The 18,697-nt window shown below is 54.5% G+C and overlaps 2 protein-coding genes across 11 annotated transcripts; one reads left to right on the forward strand and one right to left on the reverse strand.

The window, feature by feature from the left end:
- Positions 1-1,244: 1,244 nt before the first annotated feature.
- LOC119367127 (L-lactate dehydrogenase B-like) lies at positions 1,245-2,623 on the forward strand. Its single transcript, XM_037632735.1, has 2 exons — positions 1,245-1,974; positions 2,051-2,623. The coding sequence occupies exons 1-2, from the start codon at positions 1,345-1,347 to the stop codon at positions 2,495-2,497; spliced, it is 1,077 nt and encodes a 358-aa protein (XP_037488632.1). The 5' UTR covers positions 1,245-1,344; the 3' UTR covers positions 2,498-2,623.
- A 9,241-nt stretch (positions 2,624-11,864) lies between these two features.
- LOC119362158 lies at positions 11,865-14,775 on the reverse strand. Of its 10 annotated transcripts, none has more exons than XR_005173137.1 (6): positions 14,404-14,775; positions 14,183-14,309; positions 13,870-13,935; positions 13,409-13,775; positions 12,437-12,561; positions 11,865-12,117 (listed from the first exon to the last, which is right to left on the reverse strand). XR_005173137.1 is itself a non-coding variant. In XM_037627358.1 (4 exons), exons 1-4 carry the CDS (start codon positions 14,587-14,589, stop codon positions 13,757-13,759), a joined length of 360 nt encoding a protein of 119 aa, XP_037483255.1. In that variant the 5' UTR covers positions 14,590-14,775; the 3' UTR covers positions 13,201-13,756. The 10 variants fall into 10 exon arrangements, 1 of the variants encoding a protein (XP_037483255.1); XR_005173136.1 differs by having other exon boundaries at positions 12,413-12,561; XR_005173141.1 differs by having other exon boundaries at positions 11,865-12,561; positions 14,221-14,283.
- Positions 14,776-18,697: the final 3,922 nt, after the last annotated feature.

An 18,697-nucleotide genomic window follows, 5' to 3' on the forward strand; every position in this document is an offset into this window, starting at 1 on the left:
TCCTGTTGCAGGCTGCCAAAAGTGTAGAAGTTAGTCTCGTCGATCCAACTTTCAGACACACTTAGCGTGCAAGCTAGCTTCGCACACAAGTGCGCGGGTAGAAGCTACTTCTCGAACGATGTACAATTCTTCCACCTCTATTTTTTCAAGTGAGAAAGTTTTATCATAGAAATGACGGGCGCTATTTTTCAGTTGTTTGATTTTTCTACTATTCAGTCCATTTTGTCCCTGGCAGTGGATTGGAATCCTCTCCAAATGAACATTGTTCCTCTTCCCCTCACGACGCGACGCGACATAGCCCAAACACCCCCGTCAGCCCTCTGCCTTGCCTCTGGCGAGTTCCTGTCCAAGCCCTCACCGGCGACGCCATCTTGAGCCTGGCGACTATCAAATACAATAAGCTGCGGAACAACGGTGGTCACTCGTGTGTGCCATGTCGACGCATTTACTGTCGCGGGGATGGGTGACTGCGCAGTTACCGTCCAATAACCTAGATAACACATCCCTGTAACTTCATCCTCGCCACGAAAGCAGCCCACGCACGCGACCTCCCTCTCTCTCGTTTCCTCTTCCATCTAGCACCGTCGACACTAGCATCGCGAGCGGAAGAAGAACTGGCTTCGCTCTCCCACGCAAACACACCAACTTCATCACATCGAGGGAGGGATGGGTAGGAGGAGAAGGAAGGTGGCGGCGGCCGTTTTGATGTGTGATCTGCTCGATCAGGTCGAAGTGGCCGCCGGATGGATGGGACGAAGAAGCCGTTGTTGGCTGGCTGAGGGTCTGATAAGGATGAGGGGAAGCGGCTGCGAGCACGCCACCGGCGTAGGTTGATGGTGTAGTGCCTCGGCGGCTAGGATCAGTCAAGGTAGATGGGAAGCAACGAGCCAACGACCCCTCTCCCCCGAGCTCCATATCCTTGAGCGTCATGGAAACGAAAATGCTCCCCACCCGCATCGATGAACCGTTCTCCTCGCCTTCATCGACGACAACGCCAGCTTCCCCAGCTAGGTAGATTTCATATAGATTTTCTCCTATAAATTGTTCTGATTTATTTCCTATAGTATTTTTCAGAGTCAGCTTTGTCGCCAAGGCAACACAACCGCTCAAATATAAAAGGTATATTTTCCCCTTTTCTTGATCGAAAAGTGATTAAAAGTCCAAAACCACGACCATGAGTGACGAAGTGGTAACCGGCGAGCGGTTTTGCTTCCCTTTATAAACTGTTCGGCTCCCTCTACATTCGCATCCCCAACCAAGAACACGATCGAGTTCACCATCCAATCCAGTTCCACATCCCCCGCTTTGATTCCGACCTGCATTAATCCCCTCCCATTCCCACCGATGATGCACAAGACTTCGTCGCTGTCGGAGCTGGGCTTCGACGCCGGCGACGCCTCGTCGGGCTTCTTCCGCGCGGTGGCCGACGGCTGCCCGCTGACGCCCACCTCCTCCTCCGCCCCGCACCGCCGCCTCACCAAGGTCTCCGTCATCGGCGCGGGCAACGTGGGCATGGCCATCGCGCAGACCATCCTCACGCAGAACCTGGCGGACGAGATCGCGCTCGTCGACGCCCTCCCCGACAAGCTCCGCGGCGAGGCGCTCGACCTGCAGCACGCCGCGGCCTTCCTCCCGCGCGTGCGCATCGTCTCCGGAACCGACGCCGCCGTCACCAAGAACTCGGACCTCGTCGTCGTCACGGCCGGCGCCAGGCAGATCGCCGGGGAGACGAGGCTCAACTTGCTGCAGAGGAACGTGGCGCTGTACCGGAAGATCGTGCCGCCCGTGGCCGAGCACTCCCCGGACGCGCTGCTGCTCGTCGTGTCGAACCCCGTCGACGTCCTCACCTACGTGGCCTGGAAGCTGTCGGGGTTCCCGGCCAGCCGCGTCATCGGCTCCGGCACCAACCTCGACTCCTCCAGGTTCAGGTTCCTCGTCGCCGAGCACCTCGACGTCAGCGCGCAGGACGTGCAGGTATGTATCCAACGGTATGCTACACTACGCTGGATGAATGAAGAGCATTTGATTTGATCGAATGGATGGGTTGCAGGCGTACATGGTGGGTGAGCACGGCGACAGCTCGGTGGCGATCTGGTCGAGCATCAGCGTGGGCGGCATGCCGGCGCTCAAGTCGCTGCGGGACAGCCACCGGAGCTTCGACGAGGCGGCGCCGGAGGGCATCAGGCGGGCCGTGGTGGGGGGCGCCTACGAGGTGATCGGCCTCAAGGGCTACACCTCCTGGGCCATCGGCTACTCCGTGGCCAGCCTCGCGGCGTCCCTGCTCCGCGACCAGCGCCGGGTGCACCCGGTGTCCGTGCTCGCCGCGGGCTTCCACGGCATCTCCGACGGCCACGAGGTGTTCCTCAGCCTGCCGGCCCGGCTCGGCCGCGCAGGCGTCCTCGGTGTCGCCGAGATGGACCTCACCGAGGCAGAGGCCGCGCAGCTCCGCCGCTCCGCAAAGACGCTCTGGGAGAACTGCCAGCTACTTGGCCTCTGAGGAACCTATTGATCTACTTATTGTGACCGCAAATTCCGGAAGCATCTACGTACAAGGACTCTACTGCCATATATATGTTGCTCTATTGATGCTGGTGCTGCCACACGAATGCTTGTATAATTTTGGACTGATTTTTTAGATCTGGAGCAGTACTAGTTTGGTGAAATAAAGTGAGAGATTTGTGCCAACATTTGCTAGTAAATTTATTTGAATAATCTTGGATGGTGTAGAAGATATGAACTTTCATGCCCAGCAGCTCTGCCAAGCTTATCTTGTGCCACTAGCTCCCAAACAAATTCAAACGCATGATTTCGCAAACGTAGTTAGATCGAGAGCCATAGACGTCTTGCTGCCGGAGAACAACTCGCCGGCAGCGTGTCACTGTGCAAATCTTTAGTTTACGAGGAAATCGATCGTGCTTTGCCTTGGATCGTATCGATCTCCCACTCACTCACTTGCCACTCACGTCCCGCACCTGATGGGAAAGGCTTCAGTAGTTTGGCGGGAAACCGGGACGCAGCCTCCGGTAAGTGGGATCCGTGCATGGTTTCGTACGTGCATCGCTTAACCCATCGATCGACGTCGACGTACGCCTTTGCTTTGATCGACGGCTACACCGTTTCTTGGGGGAGAGGCCCAGCTCGACGTACGTCTCCATCTGGCTGGGAGTGGGAAGAAAGAAAGAGCCCATCGACACACCATCAAAACGGTACGGTACGGCACGCTCCATCGACGTACCTGCTTCGTTGCTTCTCCTGCCTTCCGGCACGCTGGCCATAGTTTCCACCTTAGAGCATCTCCAACAGGCGCGCTAGAAGACGCGCCCGCGCGGTAAAAATGCTTTTTAGCGCGCGTCGACCGGTTTCGCGCGCTCCAGCGGTGGCGGGAAACAAGCGCGCGCGGGGAAAAAACGGCAGCTCGCGTGTAAGATTTGGCGCGCCGCTTCGCGCGCGTCTATAAAACTGCAGCGCCATCTGCCGCTCTCTCTCGCTCTCTCCACTGCTTTCCTTCCTCGCCGCCGAGCCGCCACCGCCGCGCCACCATGCCGCCTCGCCGTCGGGGAGGTTCAGGCTACCGCGGCGTCCGCGTGCGCCCGTCCGGCACCTACTCCACCTCAATTCAGTCGGGCGGCGGCGTGCGCCTCGGCCTCGGAACCTTCGACACTGCCCAGGATGGCGCGCGCGCATACGACGCTGCGGCATGGCGCCTCCGCCGGTCACATTGGGACATGAACTTCACCGACGTGTCGACGTGGGAGCGGGCACAGGAGTTGGTGCCTTTCCCGCGGCTTACCACTGACGAGGATCGTCGCAAACACCGGAGGCGGGAGCGCCGTCTTAGCCTGGCCGAGATGGACAAGGAAGCCATGGCGGTATGGAGGCAACGCTTCCCGCAAGACATCATCAACGAAGAACAATTCTTCACCGAGAGGAGGGCGGAGAGGGAGGAGAGGAGGAAGGCGCGAGCCGCCTATCGCTAGGACAAGCGAACGCGGAAAGCGGTCGCTAAGTACAACATGGCGCTAGGAGATGCGTCGTCCTGGGACTCCCGCGACGAGCGGTTTCTTGACGCCTATGCTCAGACGTCGGAGGAGGACATCACCGAGGCAGAGTCTGAGTCGGAGAACGAGTAGTAGTAGAACTATATATCGTTGGAGAAGCCAGTTTTATTTTGTATCGTAGAAGCAGGCTATGTAGATGTAGTAGAACTATATATCGTTGGAGAAGCCAGTTTTATTTTGTATCGTAGAAGCAGGCTATGTGGACGTAGTAGAACTATATATCGTTGGAGAAGCCAATTTTATTTTGTATCGTAGAAGTAGGCTATGTGGACGTAGTAGAACTATATATCGTTGGAGAAGTCTGGATATACGCATTTTGTATCATGTGAAGCAGACTATGTGCGCTGCATTTTTTGCATGCTGCTGAAGCGACGCGCGCGCGCTGCATTATAGCGCGGCTGTTGGAGCCAATACTGCGGTCCGCGCAAAACCAGACGAAGCGCGCGCGGCAAAGTAGTTTTTAGCACGCGGCGCGTTACGCGTTTGTTGAAGATGCTCTTACCTTTTCATCGGTCAACGCTTCAAGATTTGGTTCTGGATGGGTGCTGTTGATATCACGAGAGATGGAAAATATATATACATGATTGAACTCGGCTTCGGATGATTATTAAGACTATTCTCCTTCCCGTGCCCCTTCGCTGGTGCGAGCCAAGGCGCACAGCTAGGGCTTCCGTGCTTCTCGCCGGTGCCGTCGATGGTCCGCCTCGTCGTGTATGGTCCTAGGACCATGGACGCGCGATGGATCTCTGTTTTTGCCGGGGGGAGGGCTCCGTTTTTAGGTATTTTTTTAAGTTTTGTTAGGGTTTGTGCCATAATTAGAAAGGCAAGACGGTGACGGCTTACTGAAGATGGAATAAAGTTCGCCCCGCCTAGCCCCCATTTGGGCTGTGTTTCTAGCATCATCCGAGGACGTATGGAGGTGTGTCTTTGGTGGATCTTGTGGGATCCGATTGGCGTTTGTCTTTGCTGGATCCGCTTGGATCTAGTCTTCGTTCGTCTGCGTCAGTGTGTCTGCGGGTTGGATCCTTCTGATCTACACTTTTTTTAATGGTGGTGGTTGTTGTTTTGGCGTGCTTATCCTATGTGGCGTTAGCACGATCACTTCATGGCTGTCTACTACAACATTGTTTGCCCAGCTCCAATGAAGGAGGGCGATGATGGCGACACATCTTCGGCTTGCTTCTATGCTTGTAGTCGTGGCTAGGTGGTCTTCGGACCTGGATGTAATTTTTTTTGTGCTCTATGTAGTACCTTGACTGATCAAAAGTTTTCTCCCAAAAAAAATCGGCTTGAGATGTGCTCACGGGAAAGCGATCTCATGGTCATGGGATTTAACTGCATACTGGCCATGCTATGCGCGACGACACGTCGCGCCTCTCTAATTGTTTTGTGTGTAATAACTAATCTTTTATGTTTTATTTAAAGTTGTATCTGTTTGGCATATATTTATCAAAAATGTGTACTCCATGACAACATATCAAGAATTAGCATATACAATCTCAACTCTGAGACTCACCATGAAGATATCAAAAATTACATATCAGCATAATTAATTTTATCACCAAGTATGATCAATCTACAAATGATAGCTATCTGATATGCAATCCTCTCTTTCATCATATGCCATGAGCTGCTGGCCTGATTAATTATACATTCCTTCATGTAGATCCACTCGAGCGCCTCTTTCTCGTGTGCTGCTCCGTCGCCACTCAAGGGGCGCTTGTCGGAGTAATGGGCCACGGGTAGGCTAACCCGAGTCCCAGAACCTTTCAAAGCATCGGGGCAGACTGCGCCCCTCAAGACCCCACGATGAAGAGCCGCCTTCTGGGAGTCGGCAGCAACTGTCCCTCACGGCCGAGTTTCAGGGACGACTTCGAATTAAGCCAACTCTTGGCTGACGACTTCGAGATGAGCCGACTCTCGGCTGGTGACTCCAAGATAAGACGACTATGGGAGTCGGCCCGCGACTCCAACCACCTCCTTCCTTCGCCATGATGGACGGGGCGGAGTACGGCCGCAGCGTGGCCGTCTCTACCCCGCTTACGAGGGGCTGGCATGGCTACAGTGCGCCGTATCGCTGGAGATCTCCATCGTGGCGCGGCACTGTTGCCATGCCTGCCCTGACCTCAGCCCCCGTCGGCGGCGCACTGTGCCCACGACGGCCTACCTGTACGGCCCGGAGACGGCGGGACCGCCCGTCAGCGGGAGAACAGAAGACGGCGAGAGCGCCCCGAAGACGGACCCGTTGGAGTCGGCCCCCTGGAGTCGGCCGACCCCTCCCACGGGCCCCGCACGCCATTAACCAGACAAGACGGGGAATGGCGACAGTGATCGTCCGCCAGACGGCGGCACTGTTGCCATGACCCCATGACCAAGCCAGCGTCATCAGAAGCACCGCTACAGTACCAGGCCTGTCAGCGGGGCCCGCCAGTCGGCGGGCCCCAGTAGTCGGCGGAGAAGACGGCGGCCTGAGAGACAGACGGCTGGGACCCGCGCCCAGCCGGATTACCATTATAAGCCCCCCGGGGCACCCATGAAAGGGGAATAGCTTCTCTAGGATTAGACCCGATCATATAGGAAGGAAGGAGCTAGCCTTGCCCTCTCCTACCTCCAGAAAACAGCTCTAGGAGCAACCTTGTATTCACTTTGCCGTAGTGATCATGCGGAGACCCCGCAGAGCAGCAGTAGGGGTGTTATCTCCTCGGAGAGCCATGAAGCTGGGTAAGATCCGCCGGCGTGCATGTCTTCGCCTCATCCCGCTTCCGGGAACCGGCGACGTTCTACTCGCTCCCACCTTGATAAGCCATCCTTTGGCATATGTCGTACCCAAACCTCGACATTTGGCGCCCACCGTGGGGCGAGGTGCACCGTCGTCCGGAGACCTGCTCTGGACGGGAACCCTTTTTCTCCCTGGCGAGCACAGCCAGCCCGGCACGCCAGATGGAGTCTGGCCGACGCGCTGCACGGCGCTGAGATCGCATGCGCAGCCAGCTGCCTCGCCGAACTTATCGGCGAGGTTCGCCTCTCCGATGAGCCTGCGTCCGACGCAGGCACGAGCCGCCCCGAGAGCCTCCTCGCGGGTCTCCTCGACCAACTCCACGTCGCCGGCGAGCCTGCCGTGGACCTGGAGTCCATAGGATCCACCGACCCGATGCTGGTCGACTCCGACACCGCGTCGCTCGACGCGTTCCCCACCAACGTGGTGGTCTACGACGAGCCGCTCCCTTGTGCGGGGAGCGGCGGAAGCACCGTCACGGAGGTTCTCGTCCTCGACCATGGCGAGCGCTCCTGCGAAGGCGCTCACGACCCGCTCGACGCGGCTCTGCGAGACCTAGCCGCGCCGATTCCAGGAGACGCTGACGCCGAGACGCTGGAGGCGCGCCGCCTTCAGCTCGTCGAGGGCACGAAGAAGCTGGCAAGCATGAGACGCTTGTCAGAAGCCTACCAGCGTGAGATGGATCGCGCCGTGCGCGGCTCGCCGGCTCCGACTGGGCCCAGCCGCCTAGGCACGGTCCGGCAACGTGGCGTGACAATCGCCAAACTGTTTGGGGCCGATCGCCCTGTGTACGCCACGCCTGCGGAGAACATCCGCGCCGCCCAGGCGGCGGCGGACGAGGTTAACAACTTCGAAGGCGAAGAGCGCCGCCTGATGACGGAGTGAGTTCAGCAGCTCCTCGACGCGGCTGCGGCGCAGAACGAAGCCGGCTGCCATACGGAACCGCCGCAACGACAAAACGACGACCTGCCACCCCGCCGAGATCAAGGCGCAACGTCTCGAACACTGACTGGCGGAGTCCGCGGAAAGAAAGACAAGGAGCCGGCTGTCAGCCACAGTCGGATTCGCATCACCATCGAGCGCGACCAAGACGGCCGCCCCAAAGAAGTGGAACGGCGGGACGACTATCTGCCTCCCCCTCCTCGCAGAGAAAGGCGAGTCTCCCCGCCACCCGTAGAGCATCCGACTCTCGGCGACCGCCTTGGCCGCCGAGAGGGAGTCGAGGAGAATGACGCCCACCACCGAATCGACCGACTCCACCGATCCCTGGCGCTGAAAGAAGAAGACGAGTTGGGTCCTCCCTGTTTTGGACCCCGCATCCGAGACGAGCCCTTTCCCAAAGGGTTCACGCTCCCCCGAGACACGCCCAAGTACACCGGCACCATGAAGCCGGAGGACTGGCTGATTGATTACTCCATGGCCGTAAATATAGCGAATGGCAACAAACGTGTTGCCGTAAGGTATGTTCCACTCATGCTCCAGGGCACGGCCCGGACATGGTTGAATAGCCTGAAGCCCCGCAGCATCAACAGCTGGGTCGACTTCACCGAGGCCTTCGTCCGCAACTTCACGAGCATGTACAAGCGACCTCCCAAGCCTCGCCAACTCTCCTTGTGCGTGCAAGGCCCCGACGAGTCCACTCATGACTAGCTCACGCGCTGGGCCGAGCTTCGGAACTCTTGCGAGGGCGTGCACGAGGTGCAGGATATCGAGTACTTTACTGCCGGGTGCAGAGAAGGCACCCTCCTCAAGCACAAGCTCCTCTGCGACGAGCCAGAGACCCTCGACGAGCTGCTGGTCACAGCAGACAAGTACGCCACGGCCGACTCCTCCATGAAGGCGGAGATTCAAGTTAGTGCGACTGGTAAAGTAGCCCCTCAGGCTCCAAGAACTCTGGCTGGGGACATCAGTCGGGGGCAGCAGCAAAGCGACCACAAGCGCAAAGCCCCACAGCCAGCTTCCAACAGCCGGCAAGTGGCGACAGTCGAAGACCAACAGCCGGAGGAGCAGCCTCCGGTGAAGCGACAGAAAGGCGGCAAGTCCAACTGGTTGCCGGCCTTCTCCTACGAGCAGACTCTAGATGGCCCCTGCAAGTTCCACAGCGGCGCGAAGCCGTCAAACCACACCACCCGGAAATGCCACCGGCTCACCAGAATCGCCAAGGGAGACGGCCTACTCCCTCCCCCGCCTGCTGGACCGCCGCCTCCACCGCCGCCCCAGCAGCCGGCTGTCAGACCAGTTCCCAGATGAGCACGGAGCCTATGTGGTGTTCACCAGTGTGGCCGACGATCGACGCAGCAGGCGGTAGCAGCAGCAAGAGGTGAACGCAGTCGCGTCAGGCACTCCAAAGTTCATGAACTGGTCCGAAAGGCCTATCAGTTGGAGCAGAGCTGATCACCCAGAGGCGATGCCGAATTCGGGCTCCTACACCCTGGTCTTAGGCGCCACACTCGCCATAAATAGGCGGGCCGCTCGTTTCTCGCGAGTGCTGATAGACGGAGGCAGCAGTATCAATATCCTATACAAGAATACCATGGAGAAGTTAGGAATCAAGCAAAGACAGCTTCAGAGCAGCCAGACTGTGTTCCACGGCATTGTTCCTAGCCTTTCCTGCTCGCCAATCGGCAAGATCCTGATAGACGTCTTCTTTGGGGACAAAGATCATTTCCGCCGAGAGCCAGTTTGGTTTGAAGTGGTGGACCTCGAAAGCCCATACCATGCGTTGCTTGGCCGACCTGCTTTGGCCAAGTTCATGGCGGTCCCCCACTACGCCTACCTCAAGATGAAGATGCCGAGTTCTAAGAAAATTCTAACCGTGGCCGGCGACTACAGAAAGTCGTCCGCTTGCGCGGCCGAAAGCAGTCGGCTGGCCGAGTCCTTGGTGATCGCGGCTGAGAAACGGCTTCTTGATCGGGTTGTGGCGATGGCCGGCAAGCAGCCCGAGATGTCGCCCGACCCCAAGGAGTCGGAAGCAGAAGGATCATTCAAGCCGGCCAGAGAAACGAAGAAGCTACCCTTGGACCCGGAGCACCCAAAGAGGTACGCTGTCATAGGTACGAACCTTGACAGCAAATAGGAAGGCGAGCTTGTCGATTTCCTCCGTGAGAATCGAGACATCTTCGCATGGTCCCGTAAAGACATGCCAGGTGTACCGACGGAATTCACCGAGCACAAGTTACATGTCCGGTCTGATGTGAAGCCCGTCAGGCAGCCCTTGCGCCGCCTGTCAGAAGAGAAGAGAAGAGTTGTTGGAGAAGAGATAGCCCGGCTCCTGGCAGCCGGCTTCATTATGGAAGTGTTTTTCCCAGAGTGGCTAGCAAACCCAGTCCTGGTGCTGAAGAAGAACAAGCAGTGGCGGATGTGTATCGACTACACAAGCCTCAACAAGGCCTGCCCCAAGGATCCATTCGCTCTGCCGAGAATTGATCAGGTGATAGACTCTACAGGCGGATGCGAGATGTTGAGTTTCTTAGATGCATATTCTGGATATCACCAGATCAAGCTGAACCCGGCTGACAGACTGAAGACCGCCTTCATCACGCCGTTTGGTGCCTTCTGCTACCTAACCATGACGTTCGGCTTGAGGAATGCCAGCGCCACCTTTCAGCGTTGCATGCAGAAGTGCCTCCTCAAGCAATTCGGCAGAAATGCCCACGTCTACGTGGATGATGTGGTGGTGAAGACGGAAAAGCGTGGAACACTGCTGGAAGACCTCAAGGAAACCTTTGAGAATCTGCGCCGATTCCAGATCAAGCTCAACCCCGAGAAGTGTGTCTTCGGAGTACCAGGCAGCCAACTCCCTGGCTTCCTGGTCTCTGAACACGGCATGGAGTGCAACCCTGTGAAGATCAAGGCCTTAGAGAGGATGGAAGCACCCAGACGACTGCTAGATGTGCAAAAGTTCACCGGCTATTTGGCGCCCATCAGCCGATTCATCAGTCGGCTGGGCGAGAAGGCTCTCCCCTTATATCAGCTCATGAAGAAGACGACCTTTTTTGAGTGGACTCTCAAGGCGGACGAAGCTTTTCTCCAACTAAAGAAAATGTTGACTACGCCCCCTGTGCTGGCGGCCCCGACTCCCAAAGAGCCCATGCTCCTATACATTGCCGCCACCAGTCGGGTAGTCAGCACAGTTATGGTAGTTGAGCGCAAGGAGGAAGGCAAGGCGGTACCTGTCCAGAGACCGGTATATTACCTGAGCGAGGTACTGTCAGCCTCCAAGCAGAACTACCCCCACTACCAGAAGATGTGCTACGGCGTGCACTTTGCCACCAAGAAATTGAAGCCTTACTTCCAAGAGCATCCAATCACTGTGGTCTGCACATCCCCACTTGCCGAGATCATCGAAAGCCGAGATGCTTCTGGCCGAGTGGCCAAATGGGCCATCGATCTGGCTCCCTACACCATCTACTACCAGCCCCGCACCGCCATCAAGTCGCAAGCACTGGCCGACTTCCTCGTCGACTGAGTCGAGACCCAGTACCTGCCGCCAGCGCTCCACTCCACCCATTGGCGGATGCATTTCGACGGCTCCAAGATGCGCACTGGCTTGGGAGCCGGCGTCGTCCTCACTTCCCCCAAAGGCGATAAGCTCAGATATGCGCTGCAGATCCATTTTGCCGCCTCCAACAACGTCGCTAAGTACGAGGCCACTACAAGAAATATGTTAATACGTGACAGTTCTGATCCATCATGGATGATTGGAAAACTGTCATGGGTGACCGTCCATGACGGACTCGAAATCCGTCATGTATATCGCGTCATAATTTGATAGCATACCTTACATGACGGTTCTTGTCCGTCATGGATTTGCCTCAGGCCCGCCCAGGCCCAATCCATTGTGACGGAACAAGCCGTCATCTACTAACGCCACATAGGATTTATTGTTGACCAATTTAAATGACGTGGCTGCCTACGTGGATACTATTTTCCGTCACAAAATTCGTCATGGTTGAGCACATTAGGCCATTTCTTTGTATTCAATTTTCAGTCAATGCATTTTTTTCTAGCATAATACATTACACAAATCATAGTGCCAAATTTGGCTGAAGAAAAAATACTTCAAAATGCCCTGTAGTATTTACACAGCCATCCATCGGTACATACAACATAGCAGTTTACAAAACCTCCCTGAAATGATTATTTATAACATGAATTGACAAAATACAACACATAGCAAGGTTAGGACCATCAAAATCCAATTTACTTCAACAACGTATATAAAAATTTCTTATTCAATTTCTTGCAATCGACACTCTTCATGGCAACTATCATCTAATATATCTGTCCAAAAACAGAACAAACATTAGACATTTTTAGATATGAGTAATTTTGTTAGAACCAACAAAAGGGGTGTCATTTTATCAAGTTTGAAGATAAAATTTCAGTTGTATGTACGTTGGAAGAACAAAAAGATTTTGAAAATTGTACGTAGAAATACTAATGAGATGTTACAACAATTTTGTACGAACAACCATGTTATAAACCTGACCACCAAAACTACAAAAATATTATATACTCTACACTGAAGATGATTATAACTTAATAACAAATGAATGTAGGTATAGGGAAATATTACAAGTGTTGATGTAGCAAACAATACCCCAGGTTGGCCCTCTGTGGCTCCGTGCAGAAGATAATTGGTTGTAGAGAAACCCTTAGTATGCTGGTGACATGAGCATACTCCCGTAACTAGCACTTCTCACAAAGTGCACTCCTTGCCGGTACCTACATAAATGGTTGCTGAATGAACAAGTTCGCATGCACATCTCTGAAATATAACAAGGAACCTACTTTTGGTAGCACGAAACAGACTTGTTGCTGCTGTGGAATATATTTTGGTTACATGGCTGCGTCTGGTATAGAACAAAAGCTGACCCATTATAAGGTATGGTTAAGTGAACAAACTGCCATGTGCTGGCAAGTTATGTTGCCTACAGTGAGGATTTAAACTAGCTAATGACACGCCTGGTTATGAATACACATTGATTTCTATACATATTAGATGGAACATAAAGCTGCAAGAATATGGATGATAAGCTGCCCAGAGTTATACTCCACCACTGGAACAAAATTAAAATGAGCCAGGGAATGCAAAACAATTAAATGAGCTAGGGAATGATAATTTACAACACAATTTGATAAATGATACAGATTATAAACAGTAAACTAATAATTTACTCCTAGAGCTGAATCATTTCCAAGGAAAGCAAACATGATAATACTAACGGTTCCGCCTTTCGATCAAACAACATGCAAATGTACCACCCACCAGTTCCAAACAGATTAGCTAAAGGGGTCACGACTAACAAGGATAACTGAAGAATGAACCCTGTCAGACAGTAAGCCCATCATTACAAGGGCCTAGAAACCAAAATGTATTCATATATATATTCAGTCAAAGTTAAACCAAATTGATACATACAAACTGAACCAAAGCATGGTTATTCATGTTTATCTATAGATGCAGGAACCATCCAGATTGTTTCAGTCAAAATTAAAACATATGTATGTATGTACAGATCTAAATGTCATCTAGATTTTGGGGTAGAGGGGGGAGGGAAAAGAAGATCACCATGTCCACATTGCAAGTGTTGAGTCCAGCAAGAGGCGAATCCACACACGTGAGGACGACCTGTACATCGCCGGATGGGTGGACGGCGTTCAGGGGCGGGGTTGCCCGAGCTGTACCGGCGCATGTCCTTGGAGATAGAGGACGAGAAGGAGCACCAACGTTCACCGCCGTCATCGTTGAGACAAGGCCATCGCGCTCAAGCTTGCCCCAAACATGCCGCTGCGTGCGCCGCGTCAGCACATCCTGCGAGAGGAGGGCCTCCGTGCCGTCTTGTTCCAGGAGCACCATCCAGCAGGCGCCGGAGCCGCGCCGGCGCGAAACATTTGATTTTGAAGGTTCACATCCATTTCACCCGTAGGAGCTTCGTCTAGTTAAAAAACAGAATGAGCTACTCGGTTATGCATGGTATTTCTCATAAAATAAGTAGATTATTGAGTGGAAACCTATACAGAGACTCTCACAGCAAGGGTTTCAGTTGCATCCGACCCCTTCTCTTGGCACTTGCAGCACCTTCTCCTCTCACCATCCTACAAGCAAAAAAATTGTGTCCATTTCAGTCCCAGTTGTAGTACAACCAGTGAACCCAAATGACCAATTGATGTCCCCAACGCAATTTTCAGTTCAACGAGATTCAGTTACTATAGCATTTACTAAAATAGAGGCATACAGATCTAAGGATTTTAACAAAACAACAAACAATTCGTGGTCTAGGTTGTTGTTTTAGCAGCAAATAGAGGCATGCAATTGTAATAAGGGAAAGCAGCAGAGGCATACCATAGGCAACGTGGTCGAGCAGGAACGAAGATGTCAACCCCTCTCTCCTCAGGTGCATCCCGTTCTTCATTTTTCTCCCTGCAGCGCCCTCACTCCTCTCCCTGCATAGAGTTGCTGGTGCAGGTGCCTGTGTGAGGAAGAAAACCAATAGAAAATGCATGCCTCGGAGAAGGAATTGGAAGAAGGGCAGATCGAAGAGGGGAACAGAGAAGGGAGCAGACCTGGATGGGGGTCAGAGCAGCGGAGCTTGACATCGGCGTCCATGGGATCTCCTCACGCACGGCCGAGCAGAAGCAACGGGAGGAAACGGTGCTCCTGTCCCATACCGGTAAATCCCGTAGCCTTTGCGAGGAGGGAGAGGTGCCTGCGACCATCCCAGATCTGGCTGCCACCATGGCCGCCGCCATGGTTGGTCGATCTCCCTCTCCTCTCTGAGGAGAGGAGGGGAGGGAGGGGGAGACGGAGAGGGTGGGAGGATGGTGGCTTGGGGGATATGGGCGGCGAGATGTGAGGGCGCCGGTGGGTGGCGAATCTAAATCCAGAGCCCGAGGAGAGAGGGAGAGGTGGCGGCGGCTGTGGGTGGATAGGGTTTTTGGGGTGTGGGAGGGAGGCGCGAGGTGTGGGACGGTGTGTATAAATGCGTTGGCTCCGAGCCTCCCATTTTTTAGAGAGCGCGTAGACGACTTGAATGTTTTATTCTCCCCGCGCTTTCTTCAAACCTATTTCAAACTTTTTTTGTTTAGGGGTACTAGGATTTTATTCATAAAATTGCTGGAATACGTGTATTATCTGGGAATTTGGTATCTTTAACCTTTTGATGCAGGTCGAGCTTCGTGTTGTCCTCATGTGTGTCTTCCATACTAGTATATTCAAATTGGTGCTAGCTAATTTCATTACGATTCTTTCTTGTTTAACATTATTACAGATTCAAATTACAATGTAACTCAAATGGTAACGCCACATCAACAGAAGAAGGTCATGATGGTGTATAAAGGAAAAATAACTAGGCCCGATTGGTCGATCCATGACAGTTTTCGTGACGGTACTTCCACGTCTGTCATGAGGGGGCTACCCTACTTGGGCCCAAATGGATCTTGCTAATCGGTGACGGTTTCCATGACAGATTTCCAGAACGTCACCAGAAATCCGTCATGGACTAACATATTTCTTGTAGTGCGGCGCTCATTCACGGGCTCCGGCTTGCCAAAGAACTCGGCATTCGTCGGATCCTGTGTTATGGCGACTCTGACTTGGTGGTCCAGCAGTCATCTGGCGATTGGGACGCCAAGGATGCAAACATGGCGAGCTACCGCTTCCTCGTGCAGCAACTCAGCGGATACTTCGAGGGGTGCGAGTTCCTCCACGTGCCAAGGAATGACAACGACCAAGCAGACGCCTTGGCACGAATCGGCTCCACCCGCCAAGCAATACCATCCGGCGTCGCCCTTCGGCGCCTCCTCAAGCCGTCTGTCAAGCCTTCACCAAAATCAGACTCCATCTTTGTGTCGGCTCCACCCGAAGAAGTCGGATACGACTCCAAGAGCGCTCCAGTCGAAGTCGGCCCGGGGACTTCAGAACCCGGCCCGGGGACTGTGGCGACCAATCCGATGACTCCAGAACTCGGCCCAGGGACTGTTCCAGTCGGCCCGGGGACTTCGTCAATCTAGCAAGCGGCTGCGGACTCCAACCCGCCGCCTCCCAGCCCAGCCGCCCTCGTCCAAGTCGCAGTATTGGTAGTCGAAGAAATAGCAGCACCCTCATGGGCACAGCCCATCCTCAAGTTCCTGGTGAGCAAAGAACTGCCAATTGATGAAACCTTGGCTCGGCAAGTACAACGCCGAGCGGCAGCCTACACCATAGTCAACAGAGAGTTGGTCAGGCACAGCGTCACTGGCGTCTACCAGCGTTTCGTCGAGCCAGAGCAAGGCCAAGCGATTCTCAAAGATATCCATCAGGGCGAGTGCGGCCACCATGCGGCTTCAAGAGCACTCGTCGCCAAAGCATTTCGACACGGTTTCTTCTGGCCGACTGCCCTAGAAAAGGCCAAAGAATTGGTTCAAAAGTGCAAAGGATGCCAGAAGTTCCGCTCCAAGCCACATCAGTCGGCTTCGGCACTCAAGACTATCCCCATCGCCTGGCCCTTTGCGGTTTGGGGCCTGGATATGGTGGGACCATTCAAAATAGCCCGAGGCGGCCTAACTCACTTACTCATCGCGGTGGACAAGTTCACCAAGTGGATAGAAGTAAAGCCCATCAAGAAGTTGAATGGTCCGACTGTGGTGACTTTCATCGCCGACATCACGACTCGGTACGGCATACCGCACAGCATCATCACCGACAATGGCACAAACTTTGCCAAAGGTGCCTTGGACTGCTTCTGCGCGACTCAGGGCATCCGACTGGACTTAGCGTCCGTTGCCCATCCGCAGTCAAACGGCCAGGTAGAGCGAGCAAACGGCCTCATCCTGTCTGGCATCAAGCCTCGACTGGTCGAACCACTGGAGCGTTCGGCCGGCTGTTAGCTTGACGAGTTGCCAGCCGTCCTCTGGAGTCTGCGCACGACTCCAAACAAGTCAACCGGCTTCACACCCTTCTTCCTCGTCTATGGTGCTGAAGCCGTTATCCCAACGGACATAGAGTTCAACTCTCCGCGAGTCACCATGTACACCGAGGAAGAAGCAGAAGAAGCACGTCAAGACAATGTCGATCTGCTGGAAGAGGGCCGGTTGTTGGCACTCAGCCGGTCCAGCATCTACCAGCAGAGCCTATGCCGATACTACAACAGGAAGGTCAGGCCGAGATCTTTCCGAGAGGGCGACCTTGTGCTCCGGCTGATCCAGCGAACAGCCGGCCAGCACAAGCTGTCGGCGCCTTGGGAAGGCCCCTTCATTATCAGCAAGGTGCTGGGAAACGACTCCTACTACCCGATCGACGCTCAGAAGCCCCGAGCACGCAAGAGGGACGACTCCGGCAAAGAGACGGAGCGCCCATGGAATGCAAATCTTCTCCGAAGATTTTACAGTTGATGCAGTATGTATCACGCTACCCTTTGTATTAAAGTACCAAGACTTCGGGGCCCCCGAGACGAGCTCGGGGACTGCCCTTTTTTGTTATGATAAGAATTATGCCTTCGATTATATTACTCTGTGTTATGCCGCTTGGCACCGGGCTCGACTAGTCGGCCCGGGGACTCGCCGCCTCGCGCTATGAAATGCTTCCCGCAGTCAGACAAGTAGTGTGTGGCGCCTAAGCCGTCTCCTGTCAGAAGCCGCAGCTTGCAGAGCGACTGTTTGGTAGGCAGGAGTAAGGAAGAATGGGCGCCCACACGAAAAATGGCTCAGGACCCAAAGCACAAACATAGCCTAAGACGGCTTCCAGCCTCTCTCAAGCAAAAGCCGACTCATGAGTAGTCGGCTTGCCGCTTTCTTCTAGCCTCTCTTAAGTGAAGCCGACTCGTAAGTAGTCGGCTTACCTCTTTCTATCCGACTTGTTAAAAAGACTCTAAAATGGCCAAGTACTTGCCTTCCCAAAGTAGCCAAGCGTTTCATCCAGTGGCAGTCCACAGAGCGGTTGTCCGACTGGCAAGGCGGTGACTAAGGGAAGGCAGCAAAGGAAAAAGCCAAAAGAGCAATGAGCAAGGAAAGATAGAACTCGGATAAATATTTACATAACATAGGCCTTTGGCCGAATCTTCAAGTAGAAGTTCAAAATACACCTCGCGGGTGGAATTGTTCGGATTAACAAAGTTCTTCAAAGAGTACTAAGGCAGATAAAATGAAGGCAAAGACGGCAGCCTAGGAGGCGGCATCCGAGTTCGGAGGATCGGAGGAGACGGCGGTGTCAGGTGCCGGGGCGGCCGGCTGGGCAGTCTCGGCTTGATCGTCTCCGGCAGCAGCCGCCTTCTCTGGACGCAGCTCATTGCTGGAGGCGCGGTCGAGCTGAGGCTGGTCGCCCGTTCCGTCTTCTGGCGCCTCCGTCTCACCTTCATCCTCCGCCTCGCCTTCCTCCTCGACGCTGGAAGCAATCACCTCCGCCGAGTCCTCGTCGTAATCTGGGTTCATCCCGAACCACTCCGGCGGCGCCTCCCTGCTGTTTTCAACCCGATCAGGTATGAAGATGCTGGTATCAGCATAGTCGGCGATCGCCGCAGCACGAGCGACGAGGGCGTCTTCCATAGCTACCAGCTCCGGGCCTCTAACCGGAACGCGGCCAGACGGTCCAGGTCCAGCCCTGGATACCATGCCTTGACGAATTCCAAGGCCCGGCGCGCTCCAGCCCGGGCCGAGGAACCCTTCGAAGCTTCAAGACGACCAGCTGCGACCTCTAGCAAGTCGGCAGTCCGACTGGCAGTGCGCAGAACCGGCATGTCTGGCCATAGGGCGGCAATGGCCTGGGCGCCGGCACGCTGAAGTCGTCGCAGCATCCGATGGGCCGGCCGCAGACGAGCCTCGATGCTCAGAAGCTGCTCGTCAAGGGTCCGGGGGGTGTTGGCGGCAATCTCCGCACCATCTGCCC

This window comes from Triticum dicoccoides, chromosome 2B (assembly GCF_002162155.2).
Source record: "Triticum dicoccoides isolate Atlit2015 ecotype Zavitan chromosome 2B, WEW_v2.0, whole genome shotgun sequence".
Taxonomy (NCBI): Eukaryota; Viridiplantae; Streptophyta; class Magnoliopsida; order Poales; family Poaceae; genus Triticum; species Triticum dicoccoides.

What these genes read in the sequence shown, in the direction of transcription:
- LOC119367127 (XM_037632735.1), top strand. Translation starts at nt 1,345, where the DNA reads ATGATGCACAAGACTTCGTCGCTGTCGGAGCTGGGCTTCGACGCCGGC. An exon ending in TCAGCGCGCAGGACGTGCAG is followed by an intron (nt 1,975 to 2,050) that starts GTATGTATCCAA and finishes GATGGGTTGCAG; the next exon opens with GCGTACATGGTGGGTGAGCA.
- LOC119362158 (XM_037627358.1), bottom strand. Translation starts at nt 14,589, where the DNA reads ATGGCGGCGGCCATGGTGGCAGCCAGATCTGGGATGGTCGCAGGCACC. An exon ending in CTGCTCTGACCCCCATCCAG is followed by an intron (nt 14,310 to 14,403) that starts GTCTGCTCCCTT and finishes TTCCTCACACAG; the next exon opens with GCACCTGCACCAGCAACTCT. An exon ending in ATGCACCTGAGGAGAGAGGG is followed by an intron (nt 13,936 to 14,220) that starts GTTGACATCTTC and finishes TTTTGCTTGTAG; the next exon opens with GATGGTGAGAGGAGAAGGTG.